General features: G+C 37.7%; 2 protein-coding genes across 2 annotated transcripts in view; one reads left to right on the plus strand and one right to left on the minus strand.

Moving 5' to 3' along the window:
• Nucleotides 1-14,954, minus strand: part of LOC144645921 (protein strawberry notch homolog 1-like) — a 161,662-nt gene extending 146,708 nt beyond the window's left edge. The window contains exons 1-4 of the mRNA XM_078505435.1: nucleotides 14,314-14,954; nucleotides 12,983-13,037; nucleotides 10,595-10,694; nucleotides 4,595-4,637 (exon numbers count right to left, since the gene is read on the minus strand). Of these exons, the coding sequence (XP_078361561.1) occupies nucleotides 4,595-4,637; nucleotides 10,595-10,694; nucleotides 12,983-13,037; nucleotides 14,314-14,858 (743 nt within the window). The 5' untranslated portion in view covers nucleotides 14,859-14,954. The remainder of the gene's footprint in view (nucleotides 1-4,594; nucleotides 4,638-10,594; nucleotides 10,695-12,982; nucleotides 13,038-14,313) is intronic.
• The window catches only part of LOC144647380 (uncharacterized), a 308,906-nt gene that overhangs the window by 178,600 nt on the left and 110,415 nt on the right, over nucleotides 1-19,891 (plus strand). The gene's annotated exons all lie outside the window — the stretch shown is intronic.

A 19,891-nucleotide genomic window follows, 5' to 3' on the forward strand; every position in this document is an offset into this window, starting at 1 on the left:
GATGCAACCCCTTGCCGGTAATAAAAAAAATACTACAATATTATTATTGCAATACTGTTTTTCCCCAGGCACCCTAAAAATGCACATCTATCATCTATCACTATTTTTTAGGAGACAGTGTGGCCAAGTGGTTAAGGGCACTGGTGTTGTAATTCAGAGAACCCAGGTCAAAACCCTCTACCCAGCAACCAGCTGAATTTGTTCTCGGTTGTCCTGAGATCAAATCCTTGGTCATGCTTTGTAGATAGAAAACTGGTCTGCCTACTGCTTGTTGGAATTTGTAACTGTTATGTTCATTTAAAATTCTTGTTTCCGTTGAAGCTAAGTGGATGACCACTGTAAACAACTTTAATTTTACATTTTTTTTACATTTACATCTGAAACATTTTCCTGGTCAGCAGGAAAATTATTCAACTGAATGTGAGTAGTCTCAATAGGTTTTTTTAACAGTGTCAGATCCCATGCAGTGTCCAGTGTTCTCCCCAGGATTTTGAGAAGGCCAGGCGGTATTCTGACTGTGATTTTTAAATGCCGTCAAAACCTGATTTGCGGAACTTGTTCCCCCACGTTACTATCACTTTTCTGTCTTTTTTCCAGAGTAAAATTTACTAATTTTAGTTTCTTTTCTGAGCAACCCAAGTCGGCTGAGTTCACCGTTCTTTATACGAACACGAGAACTTCGTTTAGTACTCCATGTACGACACTTTGAAGTGCTGTTGTGTTTCTGTAGCAATTTGATAAAGCTAAGGTAGCTTCTGCTCAACAAAACGAATGCATCACACTCACAGATTTAAACACATTAATGCAAGGGTAAATGACTTTTATAATGATATTAAAGGTGCGAAAACACAGTAAAAAAGTGATTTCGTCTTTGCTTATGGATAGGAATTCCTGTTCCAGATCTCAAACAGTAGGGTTATGTTGTGTTACATCTTCAATTTTTAAGCCAGGCAGCAACGATTTTCCTGTGAATCAAGCTAGGCGGCCCGCCTGGCCTTAAATACCTGGGGAGAACACTGGTGTCTCAATTATGTCTCTACCAGGTAACACACATGTAGATTTGAGGAGCAGATCCTTTGCAAACTCCACCATGCGGTATAATTGTTTTAATTGCAAAAGCATTTCAAAATTATGAGCTGCCAAAAACATTTTAAGCCCCCTCAGAACTCAAGTTTCATTTTTTCTCAAGGAAATACAGCAAACCATGGTCTCTAAGTTTAAGGTGACTGACGATGACTGGGGCATTCTACAACCAACCAACCTCCTGCAAGTTTCAATTCTCACCCCACAGGTGTGATAGGCAAAATCTAAATGCAAGTTTACCCCACCAGCTTTCTTAGTGAGCGCCATTATCAGGAAGACATGCTCAGTTCAAAAGTTAATATAAAGAAAACTGTTGCAAACATTACCACTTAATCTAACAACACTAATTGACATGACTGAAATGTTATTGTAAGTGGTGCAAAACATAAAATAAAAAATACTGGTAGGCCAATTATATTTTGATATATTTTATTTCGATATACTGCATTTCAGTACCATGTTACTCTAAATATTATATTTTTATATTCAAATTCTAACTAGGCTCTGATCTGAGGCTTTGGGAAATAAAACAAAACGAGTCATATCAAATCTTCTGCACTTTCTCAATATTAAACAACTACGGTTTGATATAAGTCTTACAGAAAAAAAAAACTGCTCGAAAATGGCTACCCTTACCATCATGGCGTCTAGTCCAGAAATAAAGATCGATCAGCTTATTCAGTGTATGAAACAATTACTAAAAATATTCTGCTGAGATTTCGCTGTCTTCAATGGGATGTAAAAAACTCAGTGGCGGTCCCGTTCGCCGGTTTGCGGCGTAAATTTCACTTGTGATATTTCTTAAAAATCGAAATTTAGATAAAAAGTGCTTAAACCATCCCCTGGATGTTTGAACGTGGAAACAGTTCTCGAAACGTTTATGAACCTTCGCAAACGTCCGTCCGCCATTAACTTCCGCCATCTTTGTTTTTAATTAAACTAGTACCTAGTCTCACTCGGCCAAATTTCTTAACTGGGGCAATCATCGAGACTCGGTCCCAGGCCTCGCTGCCAGCCCCCCTGGCCGTAACCTTTCAGAAATATACTAATACAGCGACAAAAAAAAATGGACACAGCAAAGAAAGCGTTTTCTTTTTATTCCATATTTCATATTTAACAGGTGAGAAATTGTGTGACTCGAGAAACTCAAGGAACTCAAATGAAATTTAATGTTAGTTAATGTTAGAAGGTCTTAGAAAGTAGGCGGCGAAATTTGCCGGTTGCCGGCTTCTATTGAAACCCCTGGGCTAGCATTCCATCAACACTAAGTTGCTATACTTCAGTCTCACTATATGTGTGTCGTAAACTGATGGAACTTGAGTATTAATCAAATGAGAGTAACAAAGCTTTCATTCAAAAAGACAGGTATACAATCTTTGACCAGGGCCAGGGCCTACTTTATATTTACATTTACATGTGTTAGTATAGACTGTGCTTTCTTTATATTAACAGCATGCATATCATAAATATTTCAGATATATTCAGTTTCTATTATATAATAATTCTTCTACGTGGCATTCGTGGGTGTCAAAAATAAAGTATATTCAAGTGCTGTAGTTTGCACTATAAACCAAAAATCAAAATGGCGCCCAGAAAGGAAGCAATAACTTCAATTTTATTACTGGATAGCTTCATTAATCATAACACAGCCTATAAAACCAAACATTACTTCACTAAATAACTTGGGGCGCCTTTATTTACCCTTACATTTATTGTATGATTCATTTACTTCATATATTCTCGAACGAGTCGTGGTGTGCTTTGAGAAATCGAAACAAATCTACAAATGCTAAGTGCATAAATACAAAATTTAATGTGCTTTCCGATCACGAGAGACAAGAAGAAAGTTTGACGAGCAGTGTTTCTTGTGGCAATAGCCCCTTGGATTAGATACCTCTAGCTGGATATGTTTTCCACTGTCTGAATAAAATGCCGAAGACCATCGTTGCAGTTTTCGTCAAAATGTGCTGGAGGCTGATTTGTGGGACATCGTCGCCGTGAATTCGCAAAAACCAACTCCAGTTCTACCGCAAAGTTTAGTTTTTGTGTAGATAATGCATCGATACTCTCGCTGTACTTGTTTTGTCCCGGCAACTGGTTTTATTGGGGCCACCGAGCACGCATTGGTTACCACTTGCACTCACACTTCTCTTATCCGCCATTACGCTCGAGTCGTCTGAACAATTTCCTACGTCACGACCTTGTAATACGATCGTTTTGGCCGCGCGCAAAATGGCCCCACTTTTCAGACGTCAAATTCAAAAACTCGGACTTTTCTCTCTTTGACACTATTCGCTTTTGGGCATTTCGAAAAGTACATATAATAAGCTACAAAAAAACGCAAAAATATTTTTTACTTCATAGGCACTTTAAGTGCTGATTTACATAAAGGCGAAATTTATGAATGGAACAGTTTGTTTTAATAGCAAATGATGCACCGTTTTTTGTTTTGGAACTGTTTAGGAAAGAAGCAGAATCAAAAGAGCCATAAAACACACAAAATTTATCAGATCAAGAGTGAACATTATTCTAATGATGTGCGAGCATAAGTTGTTGTGTTTTTCAAGTTGGTCGATTGAGCTGGAAATACGGGTCGTATGTGTGTTTTGAGACCTGAAAACAGAGAAATTTAATCCACCACAACAAGTCAGCTGAGCATGAAAACCGCAATGTACATGACGGATGTCCGTACATCGATGAAAAATAATAATTAATACTGAAACGTTTTAAATGTTTGAAACACATTATTTTTTTAAACGTTCATTGAAACACTTTTAACGTCTGAAACCATAATCAGCATACGCCAAATGCACAATAGGCACGATGGAAACGGCTTGTGAATGAAAATTTTCATATCTACTACGTCTCGCCTACTAACCTAAACATGTAATGCTGAATTTGTGATTACCATTCTTACAGGTAAGTAATGTGCCCTTCAGAAAGATAAGAATTAACATGATATTGTAGTTACACACATTTCAGTAATGTAATTTCTCCAATGCCTCACCTCCTAATTTGACACTTTTCACAAACGCTTCTTCATATTTTTTTCTATTTGCTTATATGTAAGTTGATGCACATAAAATAAAGTTTTTATTTATACCTTCAAAGTTTTCCTACAGTCTGCATAGTGCATGTTTAAAGACATTGTCTGGCAGAACATAAATTTGTGATGGTCCTGCCAGTCAATACCGTGCGCTTGGCTGACAACGTTTGCGCGAAATGACTGTTATCCAACTGCTGCTTACATGTTTTGACACAAGATGCAATGCTAGTGATTGCATAAACTATTTATTTAGTTATTTATTTATTTACCTATTTACCATTCAAATACAATACCGGTAATGGTTAAACTTGAAACCAATGGCTTAATTTGAATGTATCCAAAATAATTTATTGATTATTCTCCTGTTAGGTGGCCAATGTTTCTACTTTATTACTACAACACACAGTAAAATAAAAAGTACAATTTCCCAACATCCCTACAGTTATTGTGTAGATAATCTATTACCTTGTTTCCACCACTGGATCAGGATGACGATGTCCTATCTGTACTGAAATATAATACAATATCAGTTAGCACTATCACTTCAGTCTCAGTGATGACTATTTGTGCTGTGTTTTGTGTTCTTTTGATGGTTGCCAGTCATTAGTCTACAAGTAGTTTAATACCACTGATCAATTTTCTATGGAACAGCTTGAATATACTTGTAACAGAAAGCAGGTACATGATTTTTAAATACATCTTAAAACAGTACTTCTGGGAATGGTCTTTACTGAGTTGAATTAAAAATTTACTGTTGGGTAGTTCGGTACATGTTCATAACCTTCTTAACCACATTTGCTAATTAAGGTTCATCAGCATCTCCCTCAATAACCAACGTAAAAATACTAGGGAGCGCACAAGCAAAGCGTGCATAAGTAAGAGGAATTGGTAACCCATTGAACCCAGAAATTTTGGGGGTTGCCTATGTAGGTATAGTACTGCTCAGAAATAAGCGTCCCAAAACATACGCGAAAAACATGTATGATTTTGCACATACTTCACCGTTTAGATCGGCGATTATACCAAATAGAACTAGAGATACGATTTTGTCGCTACTAAAAGCTGTGACGCTTCTTGTCGGCCGCGTTGATTTGCATTTTAATCAAGCATCCCGACATGATTTAAAAACAAGAAAATATTGAGTTTAACAACGTGTACAAAGTTTATTGACTCAGTAAAATACTCTGCCTTTAAAAACAGGCACTCGAATTGACTCAAAACTATCGCATGGAATTATTTCGCTTGTAACTTAAAACCCCAGACATCGTGAAACCGCAAAACTTTGATATCCTGCATTGACGTTCGCGACGCATGGAGCTTTTGCTGGCTTTTGAAGCCTATCAAACGTTTTTCCTTGGAAAAAAGAAAAATGTTGAATGAAGTCAAGGACTTACAAACTGAAAGAGCAGAACTGTTTACTTTTCCCAACGAGAGAGCTTGTTCGCAGGAACTAGTCGACAGTGTATTCCAAAAGGTAATATCTTCAACCTCAAATTAAAAGCGCCCGATCAACATTAATTTTGCATACTGTTAAACATCAAAACATTTTTCTAGTATTAAGTAACTCGTTGAATATAGTTGAAGTTTTAAATAAAACATATGTTATGAAAGCTTAGATAGCTCAGGAGCAGAAAGAGGACCACGATTATTCACGAAGTGTTTGTAAACAACACATCATATTTACTTACTAGCGTGACCGCCAGCAAAAATGAGTAAAAGAGCTATCAGCCTCTCGAACGACTGACAACTTTTTCAAAAGAATAGTAGCTTGACCTGCTCGAACGGCTGACGAATTTTTTGCATGGAACGCTAGCACAGCTTGAGTGGCTCACAAATTTTTCTGCCGCCGTGACCAGTCGTTACACTTCATACAATTCACTAACAAGTCTCGCCGGCGCGTGCTTACAGAAAGATTTTTTTATCTTGCAAGGAAGTTAATTATAAATGTTCAAGGCGCATCATATAAACTTCAATATTATTGAAATCATTTCACTGTTTAAATCAGCGATTTATGTAAAAAAGAACCAGAGATAAGATTTTTTCGATACTTGCCTTAGACAATCGATTAGCAAACAAGTCTTGTCATAATATAGAAATCGCTAATGCGAGTTTGATTTGAAGTACGCTAGCTTGTTTTTATCTGTAAATTTCGCACTACCCGATCGACCAGCGCTGTTTTATAATTTTCTTGCAAAGATATTTCATTTGTTTTCTCCAACAATACAACACAATGAAAACCAAGAGCAATGAATAACAAAGAACTGCGTATGTGCGTATGCGTATCTGCGTATGTATATGTGCGCCTGCGTATGTGCGTATAGGTGCGTATGTGATGGACGCTTATTTAGTTAGTAGGTACCGGAGATTGGGCCTAGGGACAAGGTTGCCCATGGGTAAAGGAAATTGCAAACTGCAAATAAAGCTTGCAGAACAGTCTGCAGAACAAGACAAATAACGAACAAAGGGTAAAGCTATTCACAGCAAAACATCTGAAAGATTTATTTTTCAACTGCTCTATTTTGTTTGTGTTTTTAATCAGTGAGTGTATGGAAACCACTGTGCATAAATTTTGCATTTACAGCAAAAAAATTATCACTGTCGCTTGACAGCTAAGAAGTTAAATTTTAATTATTTTTTTTGGTCTCTGGCAGCAAGTCCGTAACTCTAAAGCAAGCAATTAACAAAGTTCAATCGTTTGAATGGTGTGGACATCTCAGTTACATGTACATCTAAATTAATTGATGGTAAAACGCAGCAAAATTTATTGCCCAGTTTCACTGTGAAGGCTAAATGAAAAGGGAGTAAACGATGCCAGACGGAACTTTCTTCTCAAAATATTTCAAGCACAATGCCCTCAGAAGTCGTCCATATTCTGTGAAATTTTGTCATTAAATGGTTTACCAGGAGACCCGAGTAATTAAAAATGTATTGTTGAAAAATATATTTCTCTTGCAAGTCCAGCATTGCCGTTGAATCTTCGGCTGTCATTGTCAAGAAAAAAAATTAAATTTTGTTGCCTCGGAGTTGATCAAGTGCCCTAGAGTTAAGGACAAGATTTATTTTTTCCCCAGACTTGATTCATGTTGTAATTTCATGGTAATTTCATGGTAACACAAAATGACTACCTGAAAACACGCTTCCCCAGGCTTTGATCGAAGACGTTCACGCATTTCTGTCGAACTAACGTTGAGAAAAATGCAATCTCTCTTCCAGGAAGGATACCTGGGTTTAAAAGTGATGACATTAAAGTCCTTTCGTCGTCCGAAACAAAGAAGACTTTTCCGACCCTTTCCCAACAAAACTTTTTTGCACTTCAAGGTGATCAAATTCCGCCACGACAAATCGAAGCACGAGAAAGATCTCTGGAGTGTTATAAAGTGTCTTTACAATGCGCCCTTTTGTCCCAGTGATTGTAACAGATTGTGTGGTGTTGTGTTACCTGGCAACTGCCTGTCAAAGGTGCCTCGAACGCCTTATTTATGCCAGTTTGACACGGTCAATGTTTGCGGTTTGACACGGTCAATATTCACAACTGAACTGAAACTACGAACTACTAAAAACAATTTTGTTTCGAAAACTCGGTATTGAATGCTCTCAGTATTTAAAAGTTCGTTAGAGTATGTTTTCTTGTGCAAAGTCACATTTTGTTGTGCTGTAAGACATTCAGTTAAACTGTGAATGGTTTTAACTAATTTTGTTTTGCATCCATGGGCTAACGTATATGAGCACTTTATTTGGCTGCTTGTTTACTCTTTTGTACCAGAATGAAAACATTTAAACTACATTGAAATCAGAATTGAAAATTTAATAACTGGTCTGTGGTGCGGACATGTGGAGGCTTATGAACTTAGACATGTATTATGTTAATTGGAAACTTGTTATTGTCACGAATGAACAAATCAATTACTCAATCATTGTTGTTTGAACTGCACCAAAATAAACTGATTACACACAGCAAGCTACCTAGCAGTAAGAGATTAAAAAATTTTCAGCTTTGGGCAGTTAATTGAGGTAAAAAAGGTAATCGCAACATGAGATAAATGTGCTGCAACAAAATAAACTGATAAAAAAAATTATAGCCAGTGTACAACTCCGTGAGATGGTAACAGATTCACGCGTGCAATCCCGCAAACAGAGTACTTGATGTACTCTGGATTTCGGAGATACCGGGAGAATGTCTGACTCGAATTATTTTTTGTAAGAAAGCTACCTTCTTATGCCAATAACTACCTCCCTTAGTCAATGCAAGATCTAAAAAACCGTTGTCAACACGTTGGGTGAAATTCTTTAGACAGATCGAAAAGAATGTGACATACGTGTCTTGTTCGACCAGCTCGACTGATGATGAGTCATGTGACAACTCTTGTAAACCCTACAAAGCTACAAAAAAATCTCCTACACAGTTACATAGTGGGAGCAAGCCCCCACAATAAATGGGAAGCTCCACTTTAAGACTTGGCCAATCAGTTCAGTCAGATTTATAATAAAATTTAGCTTGGCACAATTACAATCAACATGAAAGCTTATGTAACTTTGTACGAGCCTTCTACTTCCACTTCATTTGTTTTTTGCAATTTCATTTTACAAGCTTTCTTGGCTAGATCACTAATGCTCCTTTTCTCAAACACTTCTATGCCTTAACTTGGATGGTTCTATTCATCAAATTGTTAAATACTCTTTTAGAAAGGAACTTTTACCTGTTCAAACTGCACGCTATGCTCAATTTTGCATTAATTTAACCCACCGGGGAGATCTCCACATGAAAGTGACGAGGATGTGTCGTCTACTTAAGGGTGGTAAATTTTGGACTTAGTTGTCTCGCTTAGGTTTGTCCCGGAAAAAATTCGCCTAATAACGTTAACATTTTTAGACCATAATGGTCTCGTTTAGGTTTTCACACGAAGAAATAGTCAACATAGACTCCATTCTTAGTTTTGAGTATCGCTTATAGAGGTAAACGAAGGGTTTGAGCTACACCTAGATTGGTCTCTTAGTAGAAATTCTTTTAAAGGATTGTCCGTCCAAACATCCCCGTACAATATTGTGCACTTATGAAAATCACCAAAAGAAAATTTAACCACTTAAAAAGCTACTCGCACTGGTAACTATATATCTATTAGCGAATGGTAAATTTTGGGAGAACTCAGTTATTTCACTCGGATTGTCCAATAGAACACAGCTGGGTTTCTACTAATTATATATATGTACCATAGAATTCCGGTTATAAGCCATGGGCTTATAAAACTTCATAAGGGGTTTTTGGTGGGCTAATAAGTGGAGGGGCTTATATCTGGGAGGGCCTATAACCGGAATGACAAAAACGTTTCGAAAAGAGGCACGGGAGTGTTGATCAAAATACGTTTTTAAGTTAAAAACGCATACTAAAGCAACATTTAGCCTTGTTCAGTACTGTCATCCAGCAGAGGGGGGCTTATAATCGGATGTATTTTCTTGTTTCCAGGTAGATGGGCCTATAACCGGGAGGGCTTATAAGCGGGGGGGACTTATAACCAGAATTTTACGGTATATAACTCACTTAATAATGTTCCTAGTCTCGCACAGCGTTTGCGTGTACTTGTTGTATTAGTCACTCGCACGCATACAAATGTGTAACCATTAAAAAAGCCATTGCTTTTTTCTGCCATGTTTAAACCGAAGAAGACCGAAGGTTCTCAGTCGAAACGTCTTGTAAAAAGTTCATTATGAGCGTTGTTTTATTTTCAACAAAGTCAGCATCCGAATTATAAACAACTTTAATGTCTACTCCTGATTGCAATTTTAGCAATTTTAGTTAGATGATTTTTTTTTTATATTTTTGTCTCACCCTGTATAAATATTTAAATGCTAGCTTCCTAAAAGCAGACTTTTAAAGAGTTCCACATCTTTTAAGTTTGGCGATTTTAAGCCATGGCAATTTTAAGCCATGCAAAAGCAGTTTTATCAGTTTAATGTTTCAACTCGCTTTTACCAGATGATTATTTAAACAAAGCATACAACTTTAAGACCAAAGAATTGGGTACCACCTCTGGAATTTAGAACACTTCTTCCTACATACACTCATGTGCAAGCAAAAGCATGCTTGCATATTTACAACTTTTGATGCAAACTTTGGTTTCCTTATCTCTGGGGATGTAATACAGACTACCATGAAAGAACATACATAAATTATTACCACATCCTCACAAAGCAGCATCCAATATTCATACTTCAGATGTAAAGTTTACACCCTCCAATAACATAAAGTAAGGTACTAAGTCTTACATTTATAACTGAAAATACTGGAACCAGCAATGCGATTGGTATTGGACATTTATGAAATAAAACGGTTCTTAAGCCGAACTGTTTTTTTGGAAACTAAATTTTCGGTGACTTTTCTGTTCACCTTCATCAGAGTTCAAAAGTTTGTTTGTGCTAGCGCTACCAATCCGTTGCGCTTCTCATGTTATTGATTATAAATTTACTTACATTTACTTGGAACATATTCTGCATAGGTATCAGTATGCCCTAGATCTTCCTCCTCATCATCTTCCTCATCTTCGCCCTCATGGTTCACAATACCCTTATTCTGAAATAAGAATATAAAGCAATAGTACACTTAAATGCACACATAAGCACACAGGGAATTTTATAAGAACACGAGAAATGCATGTCAGAAACATGGAGATGCCAACATGGACCTCATGCAAGAACAACTTTGCAATCAACAAGAAAATTGTTTTGTTTGTTCAGTTAATTTGAGTGATAAACATGTGACCATTGCAATAATTATAATTTAAAGTGAATTTACATTAGACTTTGATCAGTCATGTTTTTGAAATTCAGACAAGCATATTGTGTTATACCAACCTTTCAGATAGGGTTATTTTTAATCTATGATCTATAAGATTTGTAAAGAGTCCTAGAAAGGGCAGTAGCATGTCAGGAAGCCTTAGAAAATTGAAGAATGGATCTATTGCATAAAAAAATAAACCTTATAAGTATTGCCTAATGTGGTTTCTTGAAACAGTAAATCCGCTATCACTTTAAGCAAAAGTGAAGTTACGTTGGGACTAGTCAACAAGTATGAGAGGGCTGTAGATGGGAGCAGATAGGGGGTGGATCATAAGATTTTGAGCCCTGGGCAAGTGGTACCGGTAGGTCATGCAATCTTGGTCTATCATCATTTCATTTTGGTCCAAGATGCAGTAGTTCACCATTTTAACAGATGGATTCTATTCCCTCTGGAAGCAGTGTTGTTTGCAATGCATCATATTTTGTATTTACAAATAAAATTCATGTATTGAGTCAAACATGCTTAATCTTTTGTCTATTTCATATATTTCAACCTATGGTGTACAGAAAAAAAAAAAAGCTGCTACCAACAAAAATCACCATGCATTCAAAATGATGAAAGTATAGTATTGAAAGAGAAGGAACAGAGGCGGCGAAGCAATTTAAAACATGGGGGGCTCCTCGTACACCAAGCCAAGCGCTTCCTGTCCCTCCCTTGGACCCAATTTAAAAAACAACGTAATGCAGTAAATACTGAAATTAGATTAGCCAAGAAGACTTGGCAGATTATTAACGAATTCACTTCACGAAAATCTGGGAAAACATCAGTTACATCTCTGAAAGTGAACGGGACGAAGACCTAGAAAACATTCACAACTGGCTGAGAGCAAACAAACTTACTCTAAAGATGACTAAAACCGAGTTTATACAAATTGGATCTAGGCAGAGGCTTAGTAATCTTACAGGTTCCCCGAAAGTTGCAATCAATGATTTTCAAGTTAGCCAGGTCGCATCAGCAAAATCACTTGGAGTGATCATCGACGACAGACTTGATTGGAGTAGTCACATTGATAAAATAACTAAGAAAATTGCTTCTGGGATTGGGGCTTTAAAATGAGTTAGGCACCTGGTCCCTCAAGCAACCCTTACACCTAATATATAGAGCTTTAATACAGTACCGCTCAAATGTGTGGTAAATTTTAAAAACGTACTGCAAAATGTACACATCAGAATTTTGAAAAAAACATGAAATACGCTGACCAAACTTGAATGAATAATATTTCAAACAGGTTTATTGTCTGTGTTCAATTTTCAGAGTCTTTTGGTTATCGGAGGAAGGATTATGAATTGTAAATAATTATCAATAAAATGGTTGGTTAGTTTTAATGTTTTTAACACATTTAAATGTAAAGGAAGTCGACCTGGACACTGACAGGAAGAAAGTGATTCAACAAAAAGCAGGCAAAATAATTTTTATTTGTTGTCAAGGATGAAGTGCTTGTGGACAACACATCAACCTACATGCAAACCTTGAACAAAATTAAATACATCCATGTTCAATGTTCAACCTATATCAACTTGAGTTGTCTGCACCTTAATTGTCTCAAATCTTAATTTGAATGCTTATCAGAAATTGAATCCTGGCAGAGGTTGGAGGCTACAAAAGTTGACGACTTAACAAAAGTTGTCACAACTGGTTACAACATTAGTCGACCAGACTTACTGGAAGTCAGTTTGTAAACAAAAGCCCATGCAAATGTAGAAAATGTTGACATCTCAACATCAGTTGCAAATTAATGTTCATGTAGTGTAAATCAAAAACCGGATGTACTGGACAACCATCTGCAAACAGCTCAGACAAAACAATATTGTCCTGTTATTTGCCTGCATGCAATTGCTATGTTTTACAAACAACCATTAAGATCTCACTGGAGGTTGAAACCATTGTACAAACAGCATTTAAAGTTCCTTACGAAACAAGTGTCTCGCCTTTGGAGGCAAGAACAAGAGAGTGGTACCTTACTTTTGAGCAGCACTCTAATTGCAACATGGCTAACATGTAAAGTACATAAGAAAGCTTACCTCTACAGCAGAGTTTAAACTTACATCATGATTTGACCATAACCTTGAAACATCTCTAAAAATGAAGAAATCAAGAAATCATACAACGTTCTCTCGCAGAGATTTGATATCAAATTACTGCTGCCCTAGTAAACAAAACTAACTTACCGTAATTAATTTACACAAATGTTATAAAATTGCAAACATCTTACTTAAAAAACACAAGTCAACTTCCCAGACCATAAAACACTGTTTGCTTGTTTGTTTGTGAAAAGAGGGGTACATGTAAATATATGCCAATTAACAAATTGACATCAGTTTTTTATGTGACTGTCCTGTTATTGATGATAAATTGTGTCATAACATTATCAAAGTGTTGTAGATCCACGAGCCGCTACATGTGGAGCTACAACAAACTTTGACAATGTTATGACGAAATTTATAATCAATCACAGAACAGACGCATATAAAAAAAAATCAATTTTTTTTACAATAACACAAAGCAAAAACTGATTTTAAAACGAAGGAAAGAAATGCATCAGGAAGATGCGATTGCTATACACTGCGAAATCTAAATTTCGTCGCTTTTATTTGGAGAATCACATTCAAAAGTCTGGTAAAAATACAAGAGAAAATTTGAAATGTTCAACTAACCTTTAATCCAGTGAAAATTGTTCAAAAAATAATCCGCTAAAACACAGTTCAGCTTCTTAATTTAATTGACAGCACACATTCCGCTCACCGCCGATAAACATCCTCATCTTTTTGCTCTCAGGCTGCAATGGTTTCTTAAGTTTTAACCGATAAATTTTAGATGATTTCCTCATTGAAGACTTTTAGTTTTGTGGTATAAATTATTCTCGCCTCATCAAGAATAAAGTGCTAAATCAGTGCTGAAAAGTTTGACAAAACCTTCGCTGATTGCGTCAGCAACGAGTTTTCTTTGGCTGTACTCTTATTGTCAATAAAAATTAGCCAATCAGCGCAAGAATTTGCTCAGTTATTGAAAAAATATATTAATAATCAAAGACAGATACCTTACATGTGCAGTAGGACAAAACTAGGCTGGTAGTTTTGAGAATATTATTCACTGCAATACTGGGGAATGACCTTAATTGCTCTTCTTTTCTTTCTGCCAGGTGAGGAGTGAAACCCAATAAACCGGAAATACAGTTATATTATACAGGTAGGCAAAGACAGGAAGTGAACAGGAACAAGCAGTGAAATAAAACTTAACAAAACTACTCATTTGTTAGACGAAAACAACATGCTTGAGCTGAATAAATGCTATCAGACAACAAACAGACTAGGCGTTAAAGTTATATTTGAACTTATAAATCACCGTGTCTTACTTTTTGGTGAGTTCCTTCTGGACGGTGTCAGTGAAGTTGCTTGCAGGGGGGTTTATATTTCCACTGTTCAATAAATTGAGTAAAATCGGCGATGTGGAGCTTTGCAGCCTTTGAACACCTGAAGTGGTGGGTGCTTTAGAAATAAACTGCTGATCTTGACTCGTAAGCAAGAACTGTCGAGGGGTTTGAAGAGATGTTTGATGAGCTGTCAGGTTTGGTAAAGTTCGCGGTTGCTCCAGAAAAGTTTGCTGGACTCCAGAAACTTTTGACTTTTCTTGGGCATTGGCATAGCTGGAAGTTACCCCACTGTTATTTGATGTTGTTAAGGCTATGGAAGGTGAGTCTTGAATAAAATCTCTATACAAACTGATATCATCGAGGAAGTCTAAATCATTTGCACCGATACTCCCAACATTCAACATGGCCTGGGACAGAACATTGCCCGGCGCATTTCCTAAGTATTCATCGAGATTCAGTCCACTTTGTCCTAAAGCTTCTGAAAGAAGGTCCTGTCCAAAGATGTCCTGCTCGTTAGCTTCACCCATACTACCCACAGGTCAGCGAAAAACGCTGAAGAGAAACGGAAACTCTCTCCAGAGAGGTTTAATCCGGCATTTTCCGGCATGACTTGGCACTGACACATGCGCATAATATTTGGCCCACAATTATACCACGTGACTTCTCCCGCTGACCTTGAAAAATTGCAGGCGGTGGTGTAGCACATGCGAGCCCAGAGTGTCTCCCGGCTCCCACACAGCGGTCAAACGCAAAAGTTGACGTCACATCCGCTCTTCGCCGCCTCGAACTTTTGACTCGAAAGTGAGCAAACTTTTGCAAGAAATTGTTAAAGAAATAGTACGGTGAAAGAACAGTTCAAGCTGGGACACTCAGTGGAGATGAATTATCAAATTTCCAATCCATAAGCAGCGTATAAACCTTAACTTTCCAGGGACGGCGTTAACTTTTGGCTTTAAAGCAAAAGTTTACGGAAAATTTAAGACTTTGTATGGAAAATTTTGGCAGCAATTACACATGAACTGCGCACGCGCGCTGCGTTTGACCGCTGTGTGCCCTCACACAGCGGTCAAACGCAAAAATTGACGTCACATCCGGTCTTTGCCGCCTCGAACTTTTGACTGAAAGTGGGAGATTTTGCAAGAAATTGTTAAAGAAATAGTACGGTGAAAGAACAGTTAAGTGGGACACTCAGTGGAGATGAATATCAAATTTCCAATCCATAAGGGCGTATAAACCTTAACTTTCCAGGGACGGCGTTAACTTTTGGCTTTAAAGCAAAAGTTTACGGAAGATTTAAGACTTTGTATGGAAAAGTTTGGCGGCAATTACACATGAACTGCGCACGCGCGCTGCGTTGGACCGCTGTGTGGTGTGCCCTGCTCCGCGGTCCGTCAGCGGTTGGTCAGCAGTAGGGTCGCCGGTAGACACTCTGGGAAACTGAAATGTATTTCTCTTTCTCTATTGGCCCTCGCAGAACAAAAGAAATCAACACGGAAGTCTGAAAATCTTCCCCGGAAGTAAACCAAACCGGAAACCCTGAAAAAACACTTGTTTGTTTTCCATGGTCAAATGTTCAGAAATATCAGCTTAATTTTGTAAAAACACCTAAGAAATCGTGATATGGTGCTACATAAATGAAGTATTTTCTAATTCTACCCTTCTCTTTGAACGTAAAAGATACCATGAATAAAAAACGGACTTCCTTTAAGCGTCGATACTGAACGGAGATTTAAAACAACAAACGACGGCGTCACCAAGGACAAGGTCGACAAATCTCGCTAGAACTACTGTTTTCATTCAAATCTCCGTTCCAGTTGAAAAACTGAATATGACAGACAGTGCACGATTCAAAATAATAACTAATGACGCAGAATTTGAAGAAAAGCAATACGCATTACGCGTTGCGGTTTTGCTAAAGAAAAAGAATTGATCAAAAATTATAACACACGTGTGGCAGGTGCACGTGCTGAGTCGCAAAAATGCTAATTACGCCTTTTCAATAGCGTTGACGTGTGCGCGTTATTAATATCACCGCCATTCGACGAGGAAAAAATTGTTTGCTCGAAAACATGCAACCTATCCTAAAAAGATGCGCTTTCAGCGAGAAGCCTTTCCAATATACAAAAGTCACCAAACAAAAATATGCGAAAGTCGCCAAACAATTTTTTTTATGAACAGAACAATAGCTTGTCCGTGCGTTGTGCAATATGTAAATTTCTTAGCCGTCCTCTGCAAAACAACAACGGACACACGCACGCAGTCTTAACAGGCGGAATCCTGGAAGGCTAACAACACCTTTGATATGAAACAAATATAGCAGAATGCTCAAGAAAGAGACTAAAGGAAATCAAAACACCAGACGCTATTTTGTTAACTCTCTCTTTAGTTAACTGCAGGACGTTATTGTTACTTTTGTTGCTTCAATAAACGCACGAGTTCCGCCGATACTGTGTTAGAAATACAGTAGTTCAACTCTCTCGATTTACTTCCGTTCTGGGAAATTTACTTCCGCTAAGAACTACGAGCATGCGCAATAAAAACCGGAAGAACAAGGTTCTTCCTGAAATCGACCTGAAATTGATCTGATCCATTCCAGTTTCCCAGAGTTCATCCCAATCTCGAGCCCAGAGTCCGTCTATGTCGGTCAGCGGTACGGGACGGACTCTGGGAAACTGGAATTGATCAGATCAATTTCAGGTCGATTTCAGATAGAACCTTGGTCTTCCGGTTTTTATTGCGCATGCTCTCAGGTGTAAGCGGAAGTAAATTTCCCAGAACGGAAGTAAATCGAGAAAGTTGAACTATTTTTAACACAGTATCGACAGAACTGGTGTTTATCAAAGCAACAAAAGTAACAAAAACGTTCTGCAGTTAACAAAAGAGAGAGTCAACAAAAGAGCGTCTGCTGTTTTGATTTCCGTTAGTCTCTTTCTTGAGCATACTGCTATATTGGTTTTAAATCAAAGATCTTGTTTGCCTTCCAAGATTCCGCCTGACTGTGTGCATGTGTTCGTTGTTGTTTTGCGGACGACAGTGAAGAAATTTACATAATGCACAATGCACGGACAAGCTATTGTTCTGTTGACAAAAATTTTTGTTTGGCGACTTTCGTATATTTCAATGGCTTCTCGCTGACAGCGCATCTTTTCATGATAGATTGCATTTTTTCGAGCAAATAATTTTTTCCTTGTCGAATGGCGGTAATATTAATAAAAACGTTAAAGGCCACACCGGTCAACGCTATTCAAAAGGTGTAATTAGCATTTCGGCGACTCAGCTCGTGCACACATTCACGCAATTCACATGCACACAATTGTACAATTCCTTTTTTTCAGCAAAACAACAACGCGTAATGTTCAAATTCTGCGTTATTAGTTATTATTTTGAATCGAGCACTGTCTGCCATATTCAGTTTTTCAACCGTAACGGAGATTTGAAAGAAAACAGTAGTTCTAGCAAGATTTGTAAGTCAACTATAAATTGAGTTTTCAATCGACCTTGTCCTTGGTGACGCTGTCGTTGTTGTTTTAAAACTCCGCTCAGAATTGACGTTTAAAGGAAGTCCATTTTTATTCAAAGTATCTTTTGAGTTCAAAAAGAATGGTAGAATTAGAAAATACTTCATTTATGTAGCGCCATATGACGAGTTCTTAGGCGTTTTACAAAATTAAGGTGATACACCTGCACATTTGACCATGGAAAACAAAAAATGTTTTTCCAGGGTTTCCGGTTTGGTTTACTTCCGGGAAAGATTTTCAGACTTCCGTGTTGATTTCTATTGTTCTGTGACGACCAGTAAATCACTGAATTATTATTCAGTTTCCCAGAGTGAGTCCTGGCGACCCTACCGCTGACCAACCGCTGACGGATCGCGGAGCCGGGGGTCACTCTGGGCTCGAGATTGAGTTCATCCCATACCGCTGACCGACTGGATGAACTCTGGGCTCGAGATTGGGGACAAGGTCATTCGGTCATTCTCGTTCCCAGAGCCTCCGTTTCTTTTGGTCACGTGGTCAGCGAAACGTCATGTCATTTTAAAAAAATACGCGTGGCCCTGGGGAAGAGGATGTCTCGACCCCAGAGCTCTTCTCTTTTGCGCATGACTGACACTTGTCGCCGTCAGTCACGTGAAAAAAGACAAGAGCTCTGGGGTCGAGAATGGGGACAAGGTGTGGGAGAGGGCAAGAGAGCGGTTGGCACGAAATAAAATAATTGGCCTGTTGGATATCGCCTGATGCTCAGCGCAGCCCCGGGTGCCCAGAAGATGAGCCGACGGCCGCATTGGCTAAAAGCAGGGATATTCCGCAAGATTATTGTATTATTGCTCGAGAAATTGTCAACGAAACCAGGATTCGTAAATTATTTGCTGCTTTTCTACTTTATTCACTCGCTCTTGTTCTGCGTTTACAAATGTTATTAATTAAACTTTTCGCATCAATCCTTTTGTTTTGCGTAGTTAATTTTACTATGGCATTTCTGTGTTTTTTTGTAGGCACCGCTGATTATTTCTTGTTCAAAAAGCTCGCCAAATTTGCTGTTTTCAACCATTTTTCCGATGGAACTGTCGCTTTCCGCAGAAAAATTTTACGCTGAGTGGCACTTGACGCACTCATTTTCCATATAAGGTCAAACATAGGTATACGAGCTGATAACCGGGATTCAGTGAATCCACTCGCGCTTGTTGACTATGAAATCGTTAGGAATAGGAATAAGATAGGGCCGGCACGCACGCTATATATGTTGTTTAAAAACAAAATAGGGATTTACAGTGGTATTTGATCCAGAGTGGCTCATCATCCGATGTTTTATTAAGATCGAATTGGATTTTTGCTCTTTTTCATGGCTGGCTGGCTGGCTGGCTTGCTTGTTTAGATTAAAGTACCGGACTTGACATGTTAAACATCCGAACGAAACGTCTGGTCTTCGGCCTTAAATAAAAGCCTTTTAGTGTGAAAAAAATTTCTTTTTTTGTGTGTTGTTCAAGCATTTGACCTGGACAAAGCTTTACAAAATGTTTGCAGTTCAAAGGCCTGCTAATACTGGCTTTTTCTTTGAATAACACAACTACGTAGGTTCGTATAATTCGTGTGACTGTTTTTCTAATGTTAAAGATAACCGTCTTTTTTCGGGCAAAATAGCTGTGAGATCGATTATAAGTTTTTCTTCGTTTACCTGTGAAATGAATTTCTTTTATGTATCATTCAAGTGACTAAGGTAGTTTAATTTAACAAAATAGATATTTGAAAAAGTCTAAACATGTGGATTAATTCAATAGCTTAAGGTTACTATTGTTAGCGGCTAATAATATAATTTTAGCGATTTTTTCTGAGATTTTCTGAAAATTTTATCGTGAGAACCAGTTTTTTAATGAGCATATCTAACAAAAGGTCGAAATAAATGTTCAGCAAAAGAACAAACTCACTTAAAATTGAACGAACATTTGCATTGCCAGAAAAAACGAAGTTACCGGCATCCATTTTTTCGACGTTTTTGCTTGTTTACAAGCTAAAAACGTAGAATAGGGGTTAGTGGACAAAATTTGGAACCACATATTTGTAAA

Source organism: Oculina patagonica, chromosome 3 (assembly GCF_052425735.1).
Source record: "Oculina patagonica isolate OP01 chromosome 3, crgOcupat, whole genome shotgun sequence".
Taxonomy (NCBI): domain Eukaryota; kingdom Metazoa; phylum Cnidaria; class Anthozoa; order Scleractinia; family Oculinidae; genus Oculina; species Oculina patagonica.